Source organism: Haliotis rufescens, unplaced genomic scaffold, assembly GCF_023055435.1.
Source record: "Haliotis rufescens isolate VD_foot unplaced genomic scaffold, xgHalRufe1.0.p SCAF_11, whole genome shotgun sequence".
In the NCBI taxonomy this organism is placed as follows: Eukaryota; Metazoa; Mollusca; class Gastropoda; order Lepetellida; family Haliotidae; genus Haliotis; species Haliotis rufescens.
In genome coordinates this window covers 34,072,955-34,099,658 of record NW_025963791.1, presented here as the reverse complement: position 1 = coordinate 34,099,658, position 26,704 = coordinate 34,072,955, and the positions used below count along the sequence as shown (strand labels likewise).

The 26,704-nt window shown below is 38.7% G+C and overlaps 2 protein-coding genes across 5 annotated transcripts in view; one reads left to right on the top strand and one right to left on the bottom strand.

Annotated features, from left to right (window-relative positions):
* LOC124151225 (regulator of G-protein signaling 7-like) overlaps positions 1–13,191 on the bottom strand; it is a 101,857-nt gene extending 88,666 nt beyond the window's left edge. For all 4 annotated transcript variants that reach the window (XM_046523585.2, XM_046523586.2, XM_046523587.2 and 1 more), the window contains exon 1: positions 13,002–13,191. In XM_046523585.2, the coding sequence (XP_046379541.1) occupies positions 13,002–13,070 (69 nt within the window). In that variant the 5' untranslated portion in view covers positions 13,071–13,191. The remainder of the gene's footprint in view (positions 1–13,001) is intronic.
* A 2,536-nt stretch (positions 13,192–15,727) lies between these two features.
* On the top strand, positions 15,728–25,067 carry LOC124151224 (THO complex subunit 4-like). The gene is made up of 6 exons (XM_046523584.2): positions 15,728–16,049; positions 18,872–19,045; positions 20,548–20,695; positions 22,578–22,665; positions 23,494–23,644; positions 24,287–25,067. Exons 1-6 carry the CDS (start codon positions 15,825–15,827, stop codon positions 24,299–24,301), a joined length of 801 nt encoding a protein of 266 aa, XP_046379540.1. The 5' UTR covers positions 15,728–15,824; the 3' UTR covers positions 24,302–25,067.
* The last annotated feature ends 1,637 nt before the right edge of the window (positions 25,068–26,704 follow it).

Genomic DNA, 26,704 nt, shown 5'->3' with positions numbered 1-26,704 from the left:
GTCCTTGTTTCTCACACATAGGAGAGGAAATCACAGAATATATACACCTGGATTTTGAGACTATACTAACTCTCAAATAGCTAAAAATTTCCAATGAAAATGTTTACTCTAAAACATAATATGTGTGGGCCCTTCCAAATCAATGATGGATTCTCCAAGCTTGTGTTTATTTAAGGATGTATGACAGTCGGTTATGATTTCGTTCTTCTCCCCACTGTGAGTCAAGTCCTACAGACGCACAAAGATGTGTCAAAAACATGATGGATGTGGCATCAAGAGGGACTGTTGACGTTCATGTTGAAGATTACCAAGTGTAGTCATCAAGAATCTAAATAAGAGTATTGACTGATATAACCTGGTTGACCATCTCTGGGCATGGCCTGCCTGAATGTAGGTAGTGAATGAAACATGATGGCATGGAAATACCCTGTGGAGAGGTGAGGTGAAATGGAGTTTAACATTGCAAGATTACTGTTCAGTGCCCTTGCATAGTGATGTGTGTGTACACACGTGTGTCTCTGTCTCTGTGTGAATGTGTGTGTGTGTTTCTGCGTCTCAGTCTGTGTGTCTCTTGCATTCAATATATTTGCACTTTATACATGGTGATGTGCATGCATGTGAGAGTGAATGTGTGTGTGTGAATGTGTGTGTGTGTGTGTGTGTGTGTCTTTGTATTGCTCTAACTCTCTCTCTCTCTCTCTCTGTGAGTCTCACGCATTCAAGATTTAATGCATATTGCACTTATACAGCGATGGGTCTGTCTGTCTGTCCGTCTGGGGTTGTCATGTTATGTCAAGGAGGTAAGGTGAAATTGGGTTTGACGTCACGTCCAAGATTATTGCACTTATATAGCGACGTGCATGCACGTGTGTGTGTTTGTGTGGCTGCCTGCACTAGTCCGGACCAATGCCGATTTATAGTGCTAGCTCACTGAGATAACATGCCACAGTTTAACATGAACATCCCACTCAGACACAGTATACTGACTCCGAGCCGACCAGTCCTTGTTTTAGCCCCTTAATGCCGAGCGCTAGTCAGGGTAACAACAAGTACCATCTTTTAACGTCTTTTGGTATGACGCGGTCGGGGATCGAACCTCGGACGTTCTGCTCTCCGGGCGGACGCTCTACCACTAGACCATGGAGGCGGTCTACAAGGCCAAGTAAACTAGTGTTAATTTCTGATGCCGGTCAGGATATACATGTAGAAAGGAATGTTATCAAGGGTGAATCAGCCAACAAGCAGTCCTCAACACTAAGCTAAGCTGTTCAGTCCTGATCCATCCATCAACAGTGGAGATGAAGTCTGCCTCCAGGCTACACGGTGATGATCCTGTTACTAAACACTACACATCGTACATACACCCTCAAACACAGTTATATCTTCACTGACTTCAGGTTAACTCTGATAAACTTAATTGAAAAGATGTTCATCAAGAGTAGCTACTTTCATGAGAGATAACAGTTAATAGTTGGCTGAAGAATATCGACACAACCCTTGCAATATAATATGCTACACATTAAACAAAACGTCACACATCAGCATGTACTGGGATGGGCTGTTATCGACAGATTAGATTGTACCTCCCCAATCTGGTACTGATGATAATGTTCAGATGAAAACTTTAAAACAACAAACTTTGAACCTACTGATCTGCCAGTACTCCACAAACTGTAACTAATATTCACATTCAGAACATTTCATTCACAGATGCTTACTTTCGTAAAATCTAAAGATGAAAATGTGTTCCAACTAACATTATTCACATAGTCTACATACCGTTACTCATAAACAAATAAAAGGTGAAAGACGACCCATTACGTTAAATTGTATTAAAGTGCAGCTAACATGACATTATCAATTTTTAAGGCTGTTTGAGACACACACCGATAGCATATTTTAATCTTTGCTTCAACACCCAACAAGGAAATCTACTTCCAGAAGCTTGTGAATGACAGAGTGACAAGCAAATTACATAAATTTTTACCAATTCACAATTGAAATCACCATCAGTCAACAAGTCAAGAATATAATGTCATTGCCTGATTACAAACCATTAAGCATGCTGAAGGCGGCTACCTCCTTGAATAATGCAATGTATCTCTAAAGTGACACTAGATGTTTTTTTAAATTTAGATTTCAAATTTATAGATTTGAAACCTATACATTTTGATTAAATCAGAGTTTGAAACCTATAAATTGAAAAGTGAGCCCAGGCTCGATTATTTACAGAATGCCGTCATATAGCTGTGCAGCATTAAAAAAAACAACAACAATAGGTTCAATGGTCAAACTCAAGGTTAAGTGATGATTCATATCCACATATACTTTAATATACTCAAATCATAATTTTCATCTTCATACATAAATCCTATTAATGGAATTTAAGATTTAATCAACCTGTAACGGTCATTTACCATGTAAGTATTATTCTAAATCCACAGATTCACATTATCCAGAGAGGAAATGAAGCAGTCCTTGCACCTTTCTTTTCCACACTACTATGACCTCATAATGTTCTAAATATACAGTCTGTGGCAAAACCTTTTGAGTCTACTGGTCCAAACCATTATTTTCAATAGAATTTAATGTTATTATGTGGACTATTATTAGCTGAGCTTTCTAGACTGAAAGGAATTATACACTACTCTGGCAGCATACACACAGTCCATAAGCAGAGAGAAGTGCTGTAACACTCCACACAACATGATAGAACAGTACCAAATGTTGTATCAATGTTATTTAATTTCACAATACACTCTCTCTGTCAATGTTCATGGGTTTTCCTGGATAAAAGAAATAGCCACGCTTCAAATAATTTGGAAACTGTACCACAGAAGTCACAATGTTTACTAAGTAAAATCATTATTTGAAATTGCTTACTGTTGGGGTGGAGAAAGAAGGGACTTCAAATAAATATTTTCTATTCCAGTGATGTGGTTATCATAAAATCATGGACAAATGAAAATTTGGATAGTACTGGTTGGCCAATCAGAATGTTGGAGTAGATTTCATGGTAGAATGCAATACACACAATTACTTCTCATCGGGGCTAAGTTTCACAATACACCCGTACATCAATAACAGTTGCGTGACTGGCTGTACCAGTATTATCAATCAATCAATGAACACGATGAAAAGGATTAGCACGATTAGAGTAGATGAAAACATCATATTAGAACTATACACCAAGAATAGAGACAGACAATATGATAGGCCATCTACAACTCATTCAGATGAACAATTTACCAGGTATGTTTGTTTGTTTGTTGTTTAAAGCTGCACTCAGCCCAAAAACCAGACAATCCAGTGATTGAGAAGGTCGCAACGTGAGGATGGATCTATGCATTTTGGATTAATACAATGACATGCATAAACCAAGTCTGGTAACCCAATAACTCGGACAATCTAAGAAGCATATCACTAAAGACAGCGCAACCAGTCTTATGACACATACCACAGAAACTGGTGGCATTCAGCATTATTTCTGGTACATTTTAGTGTTATCATATGGACCATTATTAACTGAGCTTACTTGACCAAACAGAATTTTACTAGACTCGGGCAACAGACGGCGTTAAACAACAAACTATCCAACCAACAGACTGGGAACATGTCCTAGCTCCAATGTTAAAAGGAGACTAGAATCAAATACTATAGGAGCATACTCAATCAACCCATTATTTTGAACACTGTAATTGATATATTTATGATGGAATAATCAAGATGAGAATGACAATAAGCTTTCAGAGACGAAATGACGTCATCATTTGTGCGTAGACAGAAGAGTGATGCGGAGAGTCTGGCACGCATTCACTGACAAGTCACTTCCTCTCTGTGCTTGTCCAATACTCTCTGCCATGTATATTTCGGGTAGGGATGTACGTCACAACGAAGACCATTATATCTAATGATCTATCAAAGTTTGATGTCAAAACGAAACATTGTACTACAAATTGTACAATCAGCAAATTAATTACCGTTTGTTTAATGTATGAGAACAAGATAAATCATCACATTGGACACATGTTTCATCATGGAAACGACAAGAGTATTTCTGTGTTCTATCCTCCGACATTCTCTATGAATATTTACAACCATAATAGCACTTTGTAAAACATATATGTAAACAACTACCTACAGTGCATTCTTAAATACATTCATAACGGGGAGAGGACAAAACTTCAAACCAAGAATATACATCAAGTCTTGCTTATCTGCAAAAATATATTCATATGCATACTACTGTCTCCTTCAAGACAGAACAGAGGAGATGTTGTCTTGACAAGTAGATTGACACACTGAAACTGTAAAAGGAAAACATTTCATTTCAGATAAACAATACTATTTGAGCAGCAATCCAACCTTTCATAATGCATACTTCAGTAACATGAACAGAATTATTTTACATTTCGCTCAGTCTAACTTCAAAAAGTCATTAGAAAACTAGGCTTGTCATTATACAGAGGACCTGTGAAGATCCAGGGTCAGAGCTCCAGATAAGCTGCGTATCTGCGTGAAATACGCATCAGAAATGCAGAAATACGCAGTAAAATATAATCCAAGCGTATCAAATACGCAACGAACATTACAGATATGCTACAAAAATAAAACTTGTGCGTATCATCAAAATATTGTGAAGTAACCCTGCGTATCGATTAGCAAATCAGCAACTTATTTTGAAATTATAAACGGGCATTCCGTCAACCTTGCCGAACTCCACGATGACAGTCACATCATGATCATTTGCCATCACACTTTCTTGTGGAAGTATCGTGGTATTTTTGAGTCATATAAAGCTCTGGAACCCACACGACACCAGTTTGCAGGGACTAGATGAATAGTGATTTTAAATATTTAACTTAAATACCCACATGTGTAAAAACTAGTGAGTAACAGAAATTTGAATACGCAGATAGAATTACTGATACCCAATGATTTTAAAATGCATGGGTAAAATACCCACAACACCAAAAGCTTATCTGGAGCTCTGCAGGGTAGATGAGGTCTTCAGCAACCCATGCTTGCCATAAAAGGCGACTATGCTTGTCGACTATGCTAAGAGGCAAGTAACAGAATAGGGTGGTCAGGCTCGCTGACTTGGTTGATGTATGTCATTGTATCCCAATTGTGTGGACCGATGCTCATGATGTCAATGACTGGATTGTCTGGTCCAGACTTGATTATTTAGAGACCGCCGTCATATAGCTGGAACATTGTGATCATGCTTTAAACAACAAACAAACAAAACAAACATTATATACAGGAGACTTAATGGATCACGTGGTCAGGCTAGGCGACTTAATGGATCACATGGTCAGGCTAGGCGACTTAATGGATCACGTGGTCAGGCTAGGCGACTTAATGGATCACATGGTCAGGCTAGGCGACTTAATGGATCACGTGGTCAGGCTAGGCGACTTAATGGATCACATGGTCAGGCTAGGCGACTTAATGGATCACATGGTCAGGCTAGGCGACTTAATGGATCACGTGGTCAGGCTAGGCGACTTAATGGATCACATGGTCAGGCTAGGCGACTTAATGGATCACGTGGTCAGGCTAGGCGACTTAATGGATCACATGGTCAGGCTAGTCGACTTAATGGATCACGTGGTCAGGCTAGGCGACTTAATGGATCACATGGTCAGGCTAGGCGACTTAATGGATCACGTGGTCAGGCTAGGCGACTTAATGGATCACATGGTCAGGCTAGGCGAATTAATGGATCACATGGTCAGGCTAGGCGACTTAATGGATCACATGGTCAGGCTAGGCGAATTAATGGATCACGTGGTCAGGCTAGGCGACTTAATGGATCACGTGGTCAGGCTAGGCGACTTAAGGGATCACGTGGTCAGGCTAGGTGACTTAATGGATCACGTGGTCAGGCTAGGTAATTTTGTTTATAATGAATCATTGTCTCTCGGCAGCATAGATTGGTTGCTCATTGGGATGAAATTGGGATGATACAGCAAGGTCACAATACGATACGTATCATGATACATAGGTCACGATACAATATGTATCGTAATACAGATGTCAAACCGCATGGAAACTTTCAACTATAAATATTTCAGAGCAGATTCAAAATGAAAAGCTAGCTGTAGCCACATGTTCGTAGCGGCTATTATAGTACTGAATTTGCAACGCTAATTACAACACATTTAGCAATCTTTGACTGACAAACAGGCTGAGGTAATTAAACAAGTAGTAAGTCATTTATTTTAGCAAGTGTATCAATACAGAAAAAAAACATATCATGTATCGGATCATCGCATGAGAACTCACAATGCACAAGTGCACTGATGTATTGATTCACCCTTAGATGCTCATGATATCAACCACTGGATTGCCTGGTCCAGACTCCATTATTTCCAGACTGCCGTCACATAGCTGAATTATTGCTGAGTTCAGCGTTAAACAACAAACAACTGCAGTGATTTAAAACAATTTTCCAAATAACCTTGGAATTCTTACTTGTTTATGGCACAGAAGAGTGAGTGAGTGAGTGAGTGAGTGACTATGGTTTTACACCGCTTTTAGCAATATTCCAGCAATATCACGGCGGGGGACACCAGAAATGGGCTTCACACATTGTACCCATGTCAGGAATCGAACCCGGGTCTTCGGCGTGTCGAGCGAACGCTTTAACCACTAGGCTACCGCCCCTGGCACAGAAGAAGCAGAATGCTATCGAGAATGAATTATAATGGATACCTTGTGCCATTTTGGAAAGATATGCACAATCGTGTGTGCAAGAAGTTTTTGGTCGATATTCTTCAGGCACTTTTTATCATGTATTCCCCCATTTCATATTTTAGGGCATCTCGGAGCTTGTCTCCTTCACATGGGCTTGAAAGAAACACTTACAAAAAGTAATAATACACTACATTATCTAAATTAGGACTTTTCAAGTTCATTTCAAGCAAGACTGACAAATCATAGTGACTGGTTCATTTAGATAATAAATGAAGTGACCATGAAAACAATATTTTAATTCTAAAAGAAAGTGATATGATATATGCGCATAACAATGCCAACGGAAGCTCAATTTACAAACTATGAAATGGTACTGCAGCCACACCATGGGGACATATTTCCTTCCTTTACCAGATTCCATATGGAGAGTGGTTTCATGAATGATTTACACTGTAGTCTGAGGTGTGGTGAAATTGGCTTTTACGTTGCGTTCATGATTATTGCACTTACATAGCAACATGCATGCATACGTGTGTGCCACTGTGTGTGCCACTGTGTGTTGCTGCTTGTACTAGCCCCGACTTATGCTAGCTCACTGAGATACCATACCGCAGTTTAACATGAATACACCACTCAAACACAGTATACTGACTACAAGCAGACAAGTCCTTGTTTTAGCCCCTTAACGCTGAGTGCCAGGCAGGGTAACAACAAGAAACATCTTTTAATGACTTTTGGTATGATGCAGCCAGGGAAAAACCCCGGACCTTCCGCTTTCCAGGTGGACACTCTACCATCAGATCACGGAGGCGGTCCACTGTAGTCTGAAGAAATGCCGTCCCTATTATCATTATGATGGTGGCCTGTACAAAACAAGTGATTGAGGTGAGGTGATTGGGTTTAACATCGCGTCTAAGATTATTGCACTTATATAGCGATGTGCATGAACGTGTCTGTGTGTGTGTCCTGACTGATACCGATTTATAGTGCTAGCTCACTGAGACACCATGCCGCAGTTTAACATGAATACCCCACTCAGACACAGTATACTGACTCCGAGCAAACCAGTCCTTGTTTTAGCCCCTTAATGCCGCGTGCCAGACAGGGTAACAACAAGTACCATCTTTTAACGTCTTTTGGTATGACGTGGTCATGGATCGAACCCCGGACCTTCCGCTCTCTGGGCAGATGCTCTACCACTAGACCACGGAGGCGGTCTCAACAAGTGATTGATAAAGTGAACAATGATCCATGGTGTCAGGGTACGCTGACACGCCATCAACCACATCACTGAGTCAGACCAGCCGATCCATTTGGTCATCTCATGCGCTTGTGACAAGTATTGAATATCAGGAGCAAACCTGCTCTGGGACTCCCACCTGGGTTTCATGTACCATATATTTATTTTCAGAGATCCGAGTGGTTGTGAAAAAAATTTATTTGTTGATAAAACTTGAAAAGTCTGAATATGGTGTTTATTGAAGCATGTAATAAGGTGTTTGCTTGTTTATTTGTTTGTTTAATGCCACACTCCGCAATATTCCGGCTAAACGACAGCAGTCTGTAAATAATCAAGTCTGGACCAGACAATCCAGTGATTAATATCATGAGTAGCGTTCCTGCAAAATGGGATACGATGACATGCATCGACCAAGACACCCAAAGCCGTTAGTCGCCTCTTGCGACAAGCATAGTCTCCTCTCACTACAAGCATGGGTTTCTGAAGACCTATTCTAACCCAGATCTTCATGGGCGGAAAATGGTAGTGCAAATCAAGGTCATCATTAGCATGATCAAACAGTAACTGTAAACTAAACATACAGACAAACTGAGTAGAACTGAACTTGCAGATCATTGAAAAAGATATTTTTTGAAAGCTATTCTATTCACACTAAGTATCAATGATGTAAATTCCATAAACATTAAATGTTCCATAAGTATTTCAAAACAAATTATAGGCCAGTGGATATAATGTATAGTAATTAAAACCATAAAAAAAACACCATTTTCATATCTAAATCTTCTTTAATCTGTGGGAATTAAATAGTCTACAGTGTGTCAAGTGCTTTCAAGGTCATTGTAGACACAGTACAATCTATTAAGTACCTTGGTACATTCTTATTCTCTTAAATGTACCTGGGTAATCAAAAAGTAAGATGGGTATTAACTCCCAAGTGCCTTTTTATGACTGTCACATCCATTGTTAACAATGGTCTATTGGCAAACAAATCAAAGAGCCTTGTGGGCCAATTAATCAGGGATCGTTATAAGGGCAGTCTGCAACATTAGCCAGTAGTCCGAAAGCCCAAGTCTAGCACAACAGCCTGAGGGACTAGTCAAGCATATCTTGTCCGGGAATATTTTTCTCACATGTCAAGCGTATGAACTGACTATCGTCAAACAGTGAAAACTAATACAGTGAATAGGCAAAATACATTATCGACATTTTGGAACATCAAACACAACACTGAAATTGAATGTTTGCAGATTGGAACAAACTCAATCAATGTCAGTAAACATGCCACATGAAAAGCAATGGTACCGAAACCATTATGACTACTATGCTGACTTGGTTGATGCATGTCATTGTAACCCAGTTGAGTGGATCGATGCTCATGATGTCAATCACTGGATTGTCTGGTCCAAATTCGATTATTTACAGACCGCCGTCATATAGCTGGAATATTGCTGAGTGCGGCGTTAAACAACAAACAAACAAACTATGAAACATTTCCAATCTGTGTTGAACTTGTGTCTTTATTTGTCATGGCACTACAAAAATGAACAGTTAACTTCAAGGTGAAATATAACTCTTGATACATGTAAATACGTCCCTAAATTATGTACTGTTTCGGGGTAGTAAGCTATAGTCATGGCAAGTGGCCATGTTTTTTTACTAGCCCAAATGTGTTAGCTGGGTCAAACCTTTTGCCTCAGCAACGATCAGTAGTTAGAAACTAGGAAGGTTCTAGAGCCCTCAAGGCCGTTCTCTTCTATCTTGGTTCAGACTTTTATTTCTTAGCAGTCAGTTGAAAAAACATAGAAAAAAGATGAAAGTAGAACAAATTAAAAAGACATTTGACATTTTTTTAAAGACAGACTTTGTTTTACAATACTTATACCATTTACTGGCCATCGACTATTTATCAACATTTCTGCAATATTCAAAAAATAAAGTCCCCGCCTACTACTAAGTTTAATTATTGTGAAACTGGGAGAAATCATATATCTTGTTGATTTTAATCAATAGAAAATGTTTTAGTAACTTGTTGTCTGCCAACAGGTGCAGACCAGGATTCCTCTATTTGATTATCTACATTAGCTTATCCATAACACTATCTGGGGCGGTCGGGTAGCCTAGTGGTTAAAGCGTTCGCTCGTCACGCCGAAGACCCAGGTTTGAATCCCAACATGGGTACAATGTGTGAAGCCCATTTCTGGTGTCCCCCGCCGTGATATTGCTGGAATATTGCTAAAAGCGCCGTTAAACCAAACTCACTCACTCACTCATAACACTATCTACCTAGGCACAGGGGGCACAGTCGTCTTAGGCGCCGCAATTCGCTGTGGAGTTGCGTCCCTTGGGGATGCCAGAAACCTATTTTTGCCCCAATTAGGTTTGTCAGCACCATACCTGTGCTCATTGGTTTCACTAATGTGGTAAACATCTAAGACCTGCATCACTTCGGGCTCTCCTCCCACATCAAGCTGATACACAGTGATATAACTGGAATATGGTTCAAAGCAGCATTAAACCCAATTCACTCACTCGCCATTACTTGGGGTTTTGCAGCAAATAAAATTCCCCCAAATTAAAGTTAGATTCTGATTGTATAATTTCAATCATTTGGCGAATCGAAAATGAGGACAGAAACTTGATACCAACATACACAGAAGTAACTTCTTTGATAGGCATTTAGAAGTTGGAGTACTAAGTGAGGATAAGATTTCGGTGTAGGTTCTACACTGTTATCAAGCAAGTGATTGCTTGATAACGGTGTAGAACCTACACCTAAACATCACTCTTAATTGTAATACAGAAGTTGTTCATCCATAAATTCTTATCCTTACCTATACACAGAAATGACTGAATAATGTATTTAACGTTCAAAGTTAATCTACCTCTTGCTTCAAATTAAAATGAGAATACTTAGGTAATTAAGGGAATACAATATTAGCCTGACCATCGGGCATGCAACTTTTCAAAACTGACTGTCCGTCAACAAAATAGATCGGGCCTATAGATAGATACTGTCGGGAAGGCATATATTTTAAACACTGGTTTTGCAATATATTCAGGTTATGTATATTTGAAAACAAATTACCAAATTCCTCATCATCAAGATCATATTCACAAATATGTGTCACCCTTCTAATGAAAATGTGCAAAAGCAAGACAAGTAGTGATCGTGACTGCAATAACGCGATGTTGGCGATAAGTGGTTCACCTGTGAGAACTGGTTGCCAGCCAGTCGGTGTTGTCCCAGCAACATGTAAGCGACATAATTTATAGATGTTTGGAGGAATAAAACACAGAATACAACTGAAACTACTCTAGGATTGACAACTGAAACCCTGATCAACACACCATTTCAGGTTTTTGATTTTCATTCAAAATATTAGTGGGTGCATACAAAGATAACATAACCTACTGACTAAGGGCCTGCGACAATCAACACTAAACTCAATATCATCCTTAGTTTTACATTAACTGACAGTAAGCTAAGTTAGAAGTTCAATTTCGGTTTGTTATTTATGGACCAACTAGATGATATACCTTGAATTTTCGGCCAAACAGTTTGCAAACAGGTAACCAAATAAATTGTTTGATAGGCATTACTTAGAAGTTGACGGATGACAAGGTAGAGACAATTTTTTGGATAACAACTTCTTCAATACTGTAAAAAGCGACGTTTCTGTATAGATCCTTATACGTTGTCAAGCAAGACTGAATGAGGGACTTAGCACAGAATATACATAGTAGGTGGAGGATTAACACCTTAACCTACCTATGTTATCCCACTCATATATGCAATTGTTGTTACTGTTAATCCTCCACCTACTACATATATTCGGTACTTAGTCCCTTAGTCAGTCTTGCTTGACAAAGGTATAAGGATCTATACCGAAACATCGCTTTTTACAGTATTAAAGAATTTGTTATCCATAAAATTGAGGTAACCAAATAATTGTGGAAAAAACATACCCTACAGTACAGTATCAAGGGATGTCCCAAATGATAATTTGCAATATTAGGGTCATGATTATGACAACAGTATGCAACATTTTCTAAAGCCTGAGACCAGAAAAATTCTGTTCAGCCTTGTGAGATTAGCTAATAAATGGCTAGTTCACACTAGTGGACTCAAAATGTTTGGCACAGACTGTGACAAACATCCCTTTACTTCAAATATACACCGGATAATCAAATGAAAATAGTCATTTACAAAATGTCAAACATCAAAACCTTTATCCTGAAAATAAAAAGCTCTTCTCAGCATGCTTGAACTTGAAAAGTTGGAAATGTTTAAAATTGGAACATGCATATTTTTATTTGTGCATGTTGCTGAATTTTACATAAGAACATCAATACAAAAAAATAATAAGACTGATCAAAAATGAAACAAATGCCCCCTTAAAATGTCACGTCACATAGAATTCCCCCTGTTGTTTCTGTTAAGAAACAGAAAATTATTGATATTTGAATATTAATTTTTTTTTAACTACAAAGAAAACATAAAGTCACCATCATGAATTCCTTGGTTGTTCACCTTGAGGACTGAGGTGTCACTTTCAAACAGTACCATAGATCCGTTTTCTGATTCTCAATACACTTAATAAATGCATGTAGTTTTAACATCCTATGACATTGACAATGTTATTGGGACTGCTGGAGTTAGCCAACGACCTCCTCACTCATCATGTAAGGCATAAAAACATCTGTATCTCACACATTCACCAAGAAACTACCAAAAATGTTCACAAATAATGTTTCATTGTGAACAAAACGTATTGCCAAGTAAGTATGCACATCGAATGAATTTCTGGCATCCTATGTTAATTTCTCCTTTTAATTATTTTGGCCCAAATTTAGGTCCTGCTAAATAAATCTAACGCTCTGAAATAAACAATTATGACTGAAGACTTACATCTATGCGATGAAGTATCGAACAGGTTATTGTCGGTACAAAGTCGATGGTAAGCTGTCAACATGAAAATGTAGATGAAAAGAAGGGAATAACAGCAGCATGACAATTTCAGCCGTGACGGTGATGAAAACATCTTTCAAAAACACCCACCTTTGAAAACACCATATGTCTCGGTTTGTGGTTTCGATCCATATTTATTGTTCCAGAATTGATGGTCATTCTTGCCTAATAAAATCCCGTGCATAACGGTTGTTACTTCAATGAGATACCATGAAGCACAAGTCAGTTCGGCATCCTCGCTACATCACGGAAGTGGGAAACTGTCTGCTTCGGAAAGCCCCTTACGACCTCAACACGCACCAGCTCATGTGGTATTTGCCTCACAACTATTAAAATACTCATATTTACAGTGGTCGTCTGCTGATGATGGTTGAACATCAAATAAGAAAAATCTAAATTTGTCCTTGATACCAATCATAGTCTAATTGACAAATTTTGGTATGCAAAGAGTTTGAAATGTGGCATTACCACAAACTCTCAAAACACTTGGCATATTTTTTGCATAAATGTATATGTGTACTACTCAGTCTTTTTTTATGAAGAAAAAAACACAGGTAATGATATTGCAGGCTCGAAGGAAGGAATTTCATAGTGAGGGGTTTGATCCTGAGCCTATATATCAATCGGTAGGGGGAGGGGAAGTCCCAAACCATCATAAGGATTTGTTATACACAAGGAAGAGAATATATGGATGTCAACTTCTTTATTATGAGGAACACAATGTTTCGGGGTATTGCTTACTCCTTCATCAGGTGAATGAATGCCATGAGGTAGAGAGCATATATATGTACATGTAAGGACAACAAAATTAATAAGATAACAAAAGAGGGAAAATAACAAAGGGTCGAGCCTAACAAGGGAAGCCAACAGATGATTGGCACTGATAGGTGATTAGCAATACACAATGGAAGCCAACACTTTACTGTAATTAGCGCTGATACTTATGGTGTATATATATGTTCTCTGCCGCATTGCATTCATTCACCTGATGAAGGAGTAAGCATATACTCCAAAATGTGTCCCTCATAATAAAGAAGTTGACATCCATAAATTCTCTTCCTTAAGTGTATCACTTCTAAATGCCTTTCAAAGACCTTTGTTATACATGTTTTTAAAAATCTGTAGAGTAACACAATAATTCATGTGAAATATATACCGTATTCAGTGTAATAAGCGCCCCGCTCTAATAAGCTCTAGTTCCAGGCTGTCAGCATAAACCACGAAATTTATGATTGTTTTTCACCAAAATAATATTCTAAGATGAGCCCCCTATTTTTAATTTTGAGAGCGCCCTGGGCGCTTATTATGTTGAATACGGTAGTAACCAAAAAAAGGGGAATCTGAATAGTACTGATATCTGCAGTGTTTATACTTAAGGTAGATTTATTACAGTTGCAATCTGGAATGCAATTATACTTGGTGCAAGTAAACCTGGAGCCCTGGAGCCATTCACTACTATCAGTCACATGCCACAGAATTCCCCTCACACATCTGTGTAATTTGACTGGATGGCTATTTTAAGCGTTGAGTCATTAGCATCCGCATTGACATGAGATATTGCAGTAAATGGTAGCCAGGGTACTGATAATTAAAGACTGCATGTATAATGCATTTGTTTATTGAGGATATTGGTGATACAAGATATCATTTTGAAATCATCTCTTCATTTACAACACTACAACCTAGAGGAGTGTTTCACATGTATGAGCTAAGAAAAAATATACATGTCATTATACACTGCAAGATTACAGTGATAAAAAAAAAATATAAAAATAAACAAAGTTTATATTTATAACCTTGGTTTGTCATTGAACATTAACATCTAAATGAAGATTAAAGACGTGTCTTTTGTTTCTCTAACTAAATTAAATATTGAATTTGAAAATTGAGAAAACAAGCATTTATCATTTTGAATGTAAAAATGTTATCTTTTGTTCAAATCATATTTATAATAATTTCATTTTTTCTGAAATGCAGTAACTGTTAATAAATATATGTCTAAAATGTATTCCATCAAATGTTTATTATATTAAGTGTAGAAAAATATATTTCCTTGATTTATTTTTGTAGGATTTTAATAAATAAGAATGCAGAAAAGAGGTTAGATTTGCACAAGTCTCTAAGGAAATGATTATTAGTTTTAGTCATAATTTCTAGATTATATGAATAATATGAACAAGTTCTCCCTATAAAAGACTGGCGTCCTTGTATTGTCGATTATCCAGACTTGCAAATAGAAGGATAGAATATCATACATCCACTGACTTATCTTTCAGTATGTTTTTTGAGCAAAGCTAAAAGGAGATTAAAACGACTACAACTACAACTGTTCTCAGAAAACAAAATAACATTAAGCTCTAACCAACGAATTGAGTAAATTTCATGTACAAACACGAGAAAAGGGCAAAATGAAAGTAAATTCCTTTCAACAGTTTGTTTCAGTAAAAATTGGTCAGATATAAAAAATAAGCCCATTTAAAAGTTCTTTCACTTATTTGGTGAATAGAGTGAAAATAGTATGAAATAAGACCATTGACATCATATTTGTCGCCATGAATTAATGCAGAGCCTAATGCATTGGAGACTACTCGTGTATTCTTGTTATTAAAAAAATAACTGTGATGAAAACAGAAGCTTTCAGGGAACTAGTTTCATATATGACTAGTTGTTAGGAATATATTTTTGCTTGCTTTTATAGTGTTTGGCTGAAAAAAGAACATCGACCTTTATAAACTTATTTCATATGATGATTAAAATATTTTCATGGTACCTTGAATTTCAACACTCATCTTAAAAATATATATAAAGTTTCAATATTTCTCCCATCATTCCTTGCTGACCGCCATTTTCTTCGGCGGCACGTTTCTCTGTTCTGGACAATAACTTAAGTGGTTAGGACGCTAAATTATTATCATGGGGGACAAAATTGATATGAGTTTAGATGACATCATTAAGTTGAACAAAAAGCCATCACGCGGGGGTCGGGGTGGTCAAAGAGGGGGAGGGGGTGGGGGTAGAGGCAGGTCAGTCCGTGGGGCACAGCGAGGCGGTGCACGACGCAGTCAAAGAGGTGGTGGAGCCGCCGGTGTTTTTCGAGGAGGCATCCAACGCAGAAATCGTCCACAGAATTTCCAGAGGGTACAGTATATTTAAAGTCTAACGTCAGTTCAGGGTAATTTTCCACTAAAGACTGAGGCTTTTTAAAAATTGAACGACAGTGATTGCTTCATCGAGAAACCATTGTTATTTACAGTGGGGAAAACGAAGACACAACGTTTTTCACTTTTTTGGCAACAGGTAGGCTAGCCAGAGCAATTCCCATACGACATTCGCATTCCCTCAGAAGAGAGAAAGAGATTAAGACACCACCATTTTTGTTGTCTCATTTATTTATTAACTTGCAACCTTTCCTTTTCGTAAATTATCAATAATCAATGATAATCAAATCTCAACAAAAGCGTGGAAATGGCACATTAAATACAGACAAAGAATATTTTTCATGTACCAGTCAGGTAACCAGAACTACCCCTTTTGAAATGATTGCTAGAACAGAGATTTCAAAGGACATGAGCACAAATGTCACTCATCCTGGAGACCACATTAGAAACTAGTATTTATCGTTAAGTTCCCTATTGTCATATAACACCTTTTTCGAACAGCCGTATTGATATCGAGAGGCATGACATTATCGAAACTGCCACCTTGAGAGTGCACACATTCAGCCTGTCAACATTTTGTTAATCTGAATAACCATGCACCTGTCAGAACATTCTGTCATCATTCAGTATTGTGGTGCCTGTATCTATTCCATCTTGGAAACCCTACTCAAGTACCGTACCAATCGCATGTTTGAAAATAGGTGGCAAGTAAAAGTTCACAAAGGATGCAATGGAGGTTACGTCTTGCCTTTCATTTAGGATTTTTTCTTTCAGAATTTTGCTGAATTCTATTGTTGAAGACATCACCTGCTGGCATGAAGCAGAATTTGAGTTTTAATTTTACTTTGATAGAGAACCTCTTTGCACCGAGATTTGATAAAAAGTCAGTTTCTAAACAATTTGCCTTCATTATCTACCACCTTGATACAAAAAATTTGATTTGTTCTCAAGAAAATCCCTCTCAGGATTCTGATTGACAACTCACTCAAAACCCTGGACTGAACCAAAGCTGCTTCACTCAATATATTGGCTAACACCAAAGAGTTTGCATTTTATTTAGTCATGGTAGAATGGAGATTAACATGGTTTGTTTTTAATGTAGAGTTAGGTATCCAGTAGATTTAAATTTTAATATTTGAAACCTCACGCTGTGCTTTCAGTTCCCAATTCAATTTAGCACAATTTAGCACGTAACCTAGCTCTGCATTGAAAATACAGTATATTTATTTCCTAATTTCATTTTAGACATGCACCACAGCATTGCTACTCTCTTGTTAACAGGTCACTAAACAATAAATAAAACTTCATTTGTATTCTGTCTATTTTATGGACATTATCTACTCACTTACAATTTAACTTAATCTTAAACAATTCAATGCATAGGCCAATGCTCATGCTACCAATCACTGGCTTGTCTGGTCCAGACTAGATTATTTACAGACCGCCATCATATAGCTGGAATTTTGCTGAGTGCGTTGTAAAACAAACAAACAAATAGTAGTCTTCAGCATGTTCAGTAACTTCATAATCCTCATCATTACTGTCAGTTTCATTTAATTCATTTGAAGATGAACTTGAAAATGTATGTTTCAAATTTGACCAAATTGCAGATTCATGTTCATGGGCTTATATTTCTTCATGGCTGATACTTGAAGATCACATGATCCAAGAGTAGTCGAAACATTTTGCTTTTTCTCAGATTTGCACAGTGGACAAAAAAGTTTGCGATCGGCAGTTGTTTCATTCACGATTATTTCCAGCCATGGGTACGACATGTACAATGTTTGCCAAGTTTTCTCAGTTGAACTTTGTAGTTTAGAACCACCTGTGAGACTACAGCATGACGAACAAGTGACACTAGTAAGCAGTTCATTCAATATTTGTGCAGGAATTTCATGACTTGTCTGTTTAAGCGTCGCCGGCACAGTCTTGTTTTGTAATCAAACTTGTGATTGATTTCTGAGTCGCCGTGTTTTAGATACATGCAAAATACACATGTATTTCTCGCCGATCAGATTTAACAAAGGGGATTCACTGCAGGATACCGTTTCCTTAGCTTTCCGGACTGTGCCATAAAGGACACATAATAATATTAATTGTACTTACAGCCCGTCAAGAGCAGTTATGGGTGTCTGTTATTTCATCCATCAATCATGACTGCTGTCCACATTATCCCATTGGGGCGGTCGGGTAGCCTAGTTGTTAAAACGTTGGCTCGTCACGCCGAAGACCCGGGTTCGATTCCCAACATGGGTACAATGTGTGAAGCCCATTTCTGGTGTCCCCCGCCGTGTTAATGCTGCAATATTGCTAAAAGCGGCGTAAAACCAAACTCACTCACTCACACCACATTATGATTGATTCATTCCAGTCTTTAAAGTAATTATCAAAATGTACGGTACACGACAGCAATTCATGAATATACAGCTCCCAATATTGTCTGTAAGGAATCTTAAACTTAATTATTTGGGGTTCCCTGGATCTCCCCCTTTGTATGTTGAGGTAAAACCCTGTGCACAATTAAACCGTTTTGCGTATCGACTTGCACTAAAGCACAAATTATTTCCTCCATTGTGTTTTTCCTGCTTCATTTTATACATTTGAGTGTTTATACCTTTGAGTTTTTTATTTAATGCATGCATTTCTGTACGCAAGTTAATTGAAAGTAATTTGGGGGCATGTTTTATGCATTGCTTATCTGTAGTACTGATACCTGGTTGATGAAAATAATCACACGTAATGTTGTGAAAACATTTAGCTTGACACTAAATGAGTTCTCATTCCTTGCCTTGTTTGTTTCAGACAAAGGAAGTGCCTGATGTTTGGCAGCATGACATGTACGATGGCGGTATGGGTGCCAAGAGAGGTCTTGTCGGAGGTCGCCTGGGAGGTGGCGGAGGAGGAGGGGGTTCAGCGCAACAAGGGAAGCTTCTAGTATCAAATCTTGACTTTGGTGTAAACGACTCTGATATTCAGGTAATTATCCAGGCTTCGATTAAGAGAACTTGATTTCACTTGCTCCAGGTGCTTGTTGACATGACAACCTAGTTGCACCAGTCAAAACCGGGTTGCACCCTGTTCCATAATTTATGGAAGTTGAAGCATAGGCAAGTCTTCTGTCAGTGTCAGTAAATTAATAAAGTATTGCTGTAAAATGTTACAGGAACATGTGCATATATTCTGTTAGTGTCCACAGTTTGATGACATCAAGCCCAACAAAGCATGACAAATTACACTCACTCACTCACTCACTGTTTGGCTTACCATTTTGTCCTGATGGCATGGGGTGTTCATTATGCTAGTTGGCTCACACTACAGGCCACTGTGATGTAGCTTCACATTCACTTGCGGAGTTGTGTCCCTTTGGCACGTCGGAGACCTATGATTGTGGGTTCATATCACAGTTCGATCCAATTATGTTTCTAGATTTGTCAGCACCATACCCATACTCACAGGTTTCACCAAAGTGGTAAATGTCTGAGGCCTGCATCGCTTTGGGCTTTCCTTCGTAAGAGGCGACTAACAGGATCGGGTTGCTAAGTTCGCTGACTTGGTTGATGCATGTCATCCTATCCTAATTGCGTGGATCAATGCTCATGACATCAGTGACTGGATTGGTTGGTCCGGACTTGATTATTTACAGACCGCCGTCATATAGCTGGAATATTGCTGAGTGTGGCGTAAACAAACCAAAAACAAACTTTAAGCTGATGGAACTGAAATACTTTTGAAAGCGGTATTAATCCTAACTCACAAGTGTGAAGCCCATTTCTGGTGTCCCCCGCCGTGATATTGCTAGAATATTGCTTAAAGCGGCGTAAAACCATATTCACTCACATAGATTTCAACAAAAGATTTATGACAAGTTGGACTTAACTGACAAGCTCCACCATTATTAATTATCTCTTGATGAAACTTTCTACGCAGATCAGTTTAGTGGTGAACTGGTGCCTTTTGTAGACCTGGCTAATAAGATCGATAATTGGAATTATCGTCGATGGGAAGAAATATTAAAGATTATCTACATGAAATTGTCATCGATAATAACTTGCATAAACTATTGTGATGAAATAAAGTTTAGATTTACCCAAACAGACTTGTTATTGTTGATCATGTCAATTGTCAAAGACGGAAAGCAACTGTTTTTGTTATATTTCAATATCCACAATGTAATCCATGCTTAAACGTCCCTGCTCTCCAGCTCTCCTGCTCTCCTAATGATCAAATATCACTGGATTCAGACTTGATTACATTTCAGGCTGCTGTCATATAGCTGGAATATTGCTGAGTGCGGCGTTAGACAACAAACAATATATTACGTCTTGACCTAAACTGGAAATGGGCACCAGATTGTGGATCGTTATCTCCCTCAAGATTACAAAATACTGTTTCTTAGTGCTTGTTAGTTCAGCATACTCAAATGAAATTTCATTTTTGTGTTGTGTAATTATGACGATGGTACTCTGTTGCTGTTGCAGGAATTGTTTGCTGAGTTTGGTCCATTAAAGAAGGCAGCAGTTCATTATGACAGATCAGGTCGATCTCTAGGTACTGCAGAGGTGATCTATGAAAGAAGAAGTGATGGAGTGAAGGCCTTAAAACAGTACAACAATGTACCTCTTGATGGTAAGTAAGCTCTAGCATGGCCTGTAGCTGCATTGAATGAAGCCCTGTTGGATTCAGCGGCAGATTAGCTTCCAAGTATCCCATTCTTGTCATAACACAGACCGCCTTTGTGGCCTAGTGGTTGAGCGTCCACCCAGAGAGCGGAAGGTTGGGAGTTCAATCCTCTGCAGCGTCAACCCAAACGATGTTAAAAGATGGTATTTGTTGTTACCCTGTCTGGCGCTCGGCCTTAAGGGGCTAATACTATGGGCTGGCACTATAAATCGGCATCAGTCTGGACTTGTACAAGCAGACAGATGTAGTGCAACTACCATATTCAACGTAATAGGTGTCCAGGGCATTCTCAAAATTAGAAATAGAGGGCTCTTATTAGAACATAATTTTTGTGGGGAAAAAAAGGTTGAAAGAACTCAAATTGTGGTTTATGCTGACAGTCGAAATGATGCAAAAGAAAAGTCTGTGCGTATTATACACAACAGATATATTTTTCCAGAATTTAATTGCCCATGATTAAGGGTGCATCTAACACATGAGTACGTATTATGCAAGAATAAATAAGTCTTATGTGCATTGATCAATCGGAATGGGTGCTAATTGGGATTGTTCACTAGCCAATATATATGTAAATATCACTTATTACGTCGAATAAGGTATTCTATTTTCAATATACCCCACTGACATGTAAGATACATTCCTTATATTCCCTACTCAAATTGCCCAACTGTTGGCATTACATTTGCAACATACAAACCACAATTTCGTATCTTGAATTAATGATGTAAGGCGCCAATTGCTGGATATTTACAATATTTTCCGAATATTTCCCCAAAATTTTCCGAATGAAATTGATCTAGGGGGAATAACTCAGTTATTTTGTCATCTTCTACAAATGCCTAACTGTAATATTCTTACTGATTCGGATCAAAGCATGCATGCTTGCATAAGACATTCAGTGTACAGTGTAAATAGGTGGGGTCAAGATGATTTGTCCACAGGTCCCTCAGGTCACGTAATCATCAGGGTACATCAACCCATGTCCCCTTCGAGACAGTTGGACAATTAAGGTTATCTCAGGCCTCTTGTTCTATGAAACAGCTGCCTCCGTGGCCTAGTGGATGGAATGTCTGCCCGGAGAGCGGAAGTTCGGTGGTTCGATCCCGAGTCAAATCTTACTAATAGATGTTAAAAGATGATACTTGTTACCCATGGGCTTGGCATTTAGGGGACAAAACAAGGACTAGTCGTATGTACCTGTATCTGGTGTGCCTGGTTTCACAGTGGGCCTGCACTATAGAAACGTCATTAGTGCAGACTTACAAAACGAAGATCGTAACAAAATACTAAATTTTATTTGGTAAAGTTGGTAGCTATGGCTTGTTATCTTTTCAAGGGGCGGTAGTTAAAAGCGTTTGCTCGTCATGACGAAGACCCGGGTTCGATTCCCGACATGTACCCATGTCGGGAAACGAACCCGGGTACATTGTGTGAACCCCATTTCTGGTGTCCCGCGCCATGATATTGCTGGAATATTGCTAAAAGCGGTGTAAAACCATCCTTACTATCTTTTCAATGTTGAGAATTCTTTGAAATGGGGAACATAAACTGTTTCTCCTGTTATTTGATTGTTTCATTCATACAAAAGGAATTCTTGATTCACCCCTCATGATATCAATCACTGGATTGTCTGATCCAGACTCGATTATTTACAGACCGCTGCACATAGCTGGAATATTGCTGAGTGCTGTGTTAAACAACAAACCAACCAACCAACTTGATTCACCCTCTTTGTACTAAACCACTGTGGTGAATGACCAATTTGTGTCAGTGTAGTGAGAATTCTGAACCCATGAGACTGTTTAGCAACTATCATGTCTTGTTTCAGGTCGTGCTATGAACATCCAGCTGGTTGGCCAGGCAGCAGGGGAGACAGCCAGGCCAGCCTTCACCGGGGGGAACAGACAAGGGGGAAGGTAGGCATGGCAATACGTTCAATGTGGAAACTGAACAAAGTACGGATTACTTCCCTTTGCTAGGATCCTTGGAGCTCAGTAAGCCTTAGTGACATGTATATTTTTATTGGTGGAATCTTAACCTTCAATGGTGCCAATGATCGAATTAAGGATTACTTCTCTTTGGTAGTGACTATTCGTGTAAGGTCGTAAGCTTTTGGAAATAAAATTATGTTCTTTAAATGTTTATGCAACGATGTAGAGATACATACGGCCAGGACTGGTCAACTGATATCAGAGGTTCAAAATCACTTCCTGCCTATTCCATGTTTAAGACGGATATAATACCAGAGATGTATGTGACAGTGATTCAATCTATATGTTTACGCAGATGTTTGGCAAAGTTCAGATGTGGTAAAGGTACCCTTGACATAGTTATTCAGACATTCCGAAGATAATGATATCTTAACATCGATGTGTTCTTAATGCAAATATTACCAAGAAGATGAATACCATGTGTTTTAAAATGTCATGTTTATGAAGGTTTAAGAATCAAATACTATAGTTATACGTATCCAAAACAAGGAATACTTATACAGCTTATGAACAGCAAAAATAGACACATTCTTCACAGACTTGCAATTTTTGTCAGTGTTACATTGAATATTAATGAACCTCAAATGTGATTTTCTATTCAGATCCAATATACAAATGGTGCTCCATGACAAATTTACCAATAACAAAATGTCATCGGCGTCATGGACGAATATTCAAAACAAATCTGTTTGTAAGCCTTTGTTGTGGTCAATTACATTAAGCATGTCTTAAGATAGAGTTGTCATGTTGTAGTTATGGCGGCAGCAGCAATCGAGGGAGCAACAGAAGTCGAGGTCGCAGCCGAGGTAGAGGGGGGTTCGGTGGCAGAGGTCGGGGGAGAGGGCAACAGAAGACACCTACAGCCGAAGAGCTGGATGCTCAACTTGACGCATACAATGCTAAGGTGTGTGTATGTCACTTTATGTGTGTAAACTTGTAAAGATTAATGGAATGCAACTGAGGAATAATGTTTCCTATTGATCATATAGGTCATTGATTGAAATGTTGAGAATACTATTCAACATTTGCAGAATACTACTGAACATTTGCTGAGAACCAATATAGTCAACTTCAGTTAACTGCGTGGTCATTAGCAAATGTTGAGTTGTATAGTATCTGGTGTGTTCATTTTGGCAACCAATGACTGGTCATCTGGATAAAGCCCTAAAAAATAGTGTTACCATTATTATAGCTAAAATGGATAGAATTTGTTATCAAATAAAAATAAACAACAATATCGGTTTTAAGACATTCAACACGAAATTCACTGACCCACTTCTACAAATATGGAAATCTCAGAGAACAAACCAGTTGACTTCACAATTAAACGTGACGTTCCCTATCCCTATGACGTCACCTTACAACGGGCGTGATAATGGCCCGTTGTCAAGCAATATGAGGGCATTATCAAGTTACAGTGGCCCGCTCATTTCTGATAACATGTGGGCGGCCTGATGATAATTCTATCCATTTCAACTATAAGGTATGATATAACTGAAATGCTCTTCACTCGCACATAACTATACTGTTGATTGGTTGTTTTCAGATGGATGTTGATTAACAAGAACCCGGTGATCTGGCTGGAATACTTTAACAGATGGCAGATACAATTCACAACAAATAAGCATAACTACCAAAATGTCAAAATGTTTCTTGAAGTTTTGGTTTACGCAGGTTTCTGTCTTACTGTACAAACTGTCTCCCATGGTTTTGTATTTTATCACCGAACAAAGACCTTTCTAATCATGCAAAACAAAATTTTATGGTAAATAGCACTTATAGGAACACAGGTGCTGACAGTTTTAGAATTGTACAGTTGAAGTATTTAATGTTTTATCCTCATCAAACGTACTCATTGTTTGATACAGTCAAACAAAATAGTTTGTGTGGTATCCAATGAAATAGGTTTTGAATTGTTCCAGTTGAGATAATTACTGTACTTAAGTTTATTTTTCACTCTGGGAAACCATGCATATTATTTTGTTTGTAATCCATATAGTTCCGTTCATTTGCATCTTATGTGACTGTGTGCTTGTGAGGTGAATCTGTGGTACGCATGTTGTCCGTGTGAATGGTTGCTCCATCATGTCACTGTAGCTTCTATTGAAATCAGTTACGATCGAGAGAATCTCATCAAATTCATTGGTTTTTAATTGACCCAGTTATTTTATAGGGAGAAAATAGACACTAAGTGCTGAATCATTTCTGTCCATTCTAGCATGACCCTCAGCCCATTGTATATGAAGAATTGATTTCTTAGGTACTTGTTTCACTTGTCAGTCCAATGTATGAATTGATGCAGGATAAATACTATATTTCTTCCTAAATATGACTTGTTTTCCTTGTTTAGAACCTGAATTGTTTTTTTGCTCCTAAATCACTGCATATCTGGGGGTTCAATGTGTCTAGCATGGTGCATGATACAGTTCTCATCAAGATGACCCTTCCTTGTATGTAAGTTTGAAAGGTTTCCTACTGACCTGTGGAGCATTGTGGACTGAATGATTCATTTGAGTCTTGGAGTAACAACTCTGCAGAAACTCTACCAAAATTATGATGGGCGGTCGGGTAGCCTGGTGGTTAGTGTTCGCTTGTCAAGCCAAAGACCCCAGTTCGATTCCTGACACGTGTGAAGCCCATTTCTGGTGTCCCCCGCTGTGATATTGCCAAAAGCGGCATAAAACCATACTCGCTCACTCACTCACCAAAATAATCAAGATGACATAAAAGAAAACAGTTATAATAATAATCACAATGATGAAAGGTCTGCAGTTTCACATTTTTGAAGTAGGTTTGGGTGTGTGCTCTGGCTCTGTAGGTTTGAAGACACTAATCTATGCACCTGGAAAATTGCTAAGCACATCACATGTTTTATTTCATATGTCCTGAATTTCAGTGAACCGTTTGGAAATATCTGCATAATGTTGAAACCGTGATGTGTTTATGCAAAGAAACATTTGAAAGGGTAGTCAAATTATATGGATTGTAGTAAGCGGTCATCCATGACACTGACAGAAGGTGTTGCAGATTAAACAAAGACTGGTTGTTTCAGAGATGGTATAATGTATAGGAGTCGGGTATTCATGTAAAAGTGTGACACCATGACACATTAGTACATATCGTGCAATATGCGACATTAAACCCCGCATTTAAACTCACCTCTCACAATTTGATGAAGGGTTTCAAGTTAGGTGGCATCAGTCAAATTTCAGTTCTTTTCAGGTGAATTCCACATATTTGTCACTGAAACATACCAGACCCACCACCATGTCTGCCATGTTCTGACACCCGATTAGAAACAGTTCAGTTTGATATGCCAACACAATGATCATCAAACAAATTCATCAGCAATTAGAACCCACTTTGCATTGAAGTGCATTCCAGACATTATCTCCAGACTGCATAGACTGGGGTGGCAACATGGCGGGTCTCCCAGTTCTAGATTTGACTGATGAAGTCTATCAATTGTAGCATTGCAAAATTCTTCCTTGACAATTGAGGTTCCAATGATGGTAAAGTTCTTTTGTTTCCCCCCCCCCCACCTGTATTTTTTACCTGCATATTATGTGTTTATATTACCTATCCACTCAACGTGTAAAACGTGATCTGAACCAGATTACAAACGGGTCTTCCCCAATATTACAGAGCACACCAGCACTCTATGACCAGGAGGTTGGATACAGGTAGCACCAGCACACTATGGCCAGGGGGTTGGATACAGGTAGCACCAGCACACTATGGCCAGGGGGTTGGATACGGGAAGCACCAGCACACTATGGCCAGGGGGTTGGATACGGGTAGCACCAGCACACTATGGCCGGGGGGTTGGATATGGGTAGCACCAGCACACTATGGCCAGGGGGTTGGATACGGCTAGCCACAGCACACTATGGCCAGGGGGTTGGATATGGGTAGCACCAGCACACTATGGCCAGGGGGTTGGATACGGGTAGCACCAGCACAC

Bases quoted from the DNA above. Each gene is read 5' to 3' on its own strand.
- LOC124151224 (XM_046523584.2), top strand. From the start codon at position 15,825: ATGGGGGACAAAATTGATATGAGTTTAGATGACATCATTAAGTTGAAC. The intron at 16,050-18,871 runs GTACAGTATATT...TGTTTGTTTCAG, and splicing joins GTCCACAGAATTTCCAGAGG to ACAAAGGAAGTGCCTGATGT. The intron at 20,696-22,577 runs GTAAGTAAGCTC...GTCTTGTTTCAG, and splicing joins CAACAATGTACCTCTTGATG to GTCGTGCTATGAACATCCAG.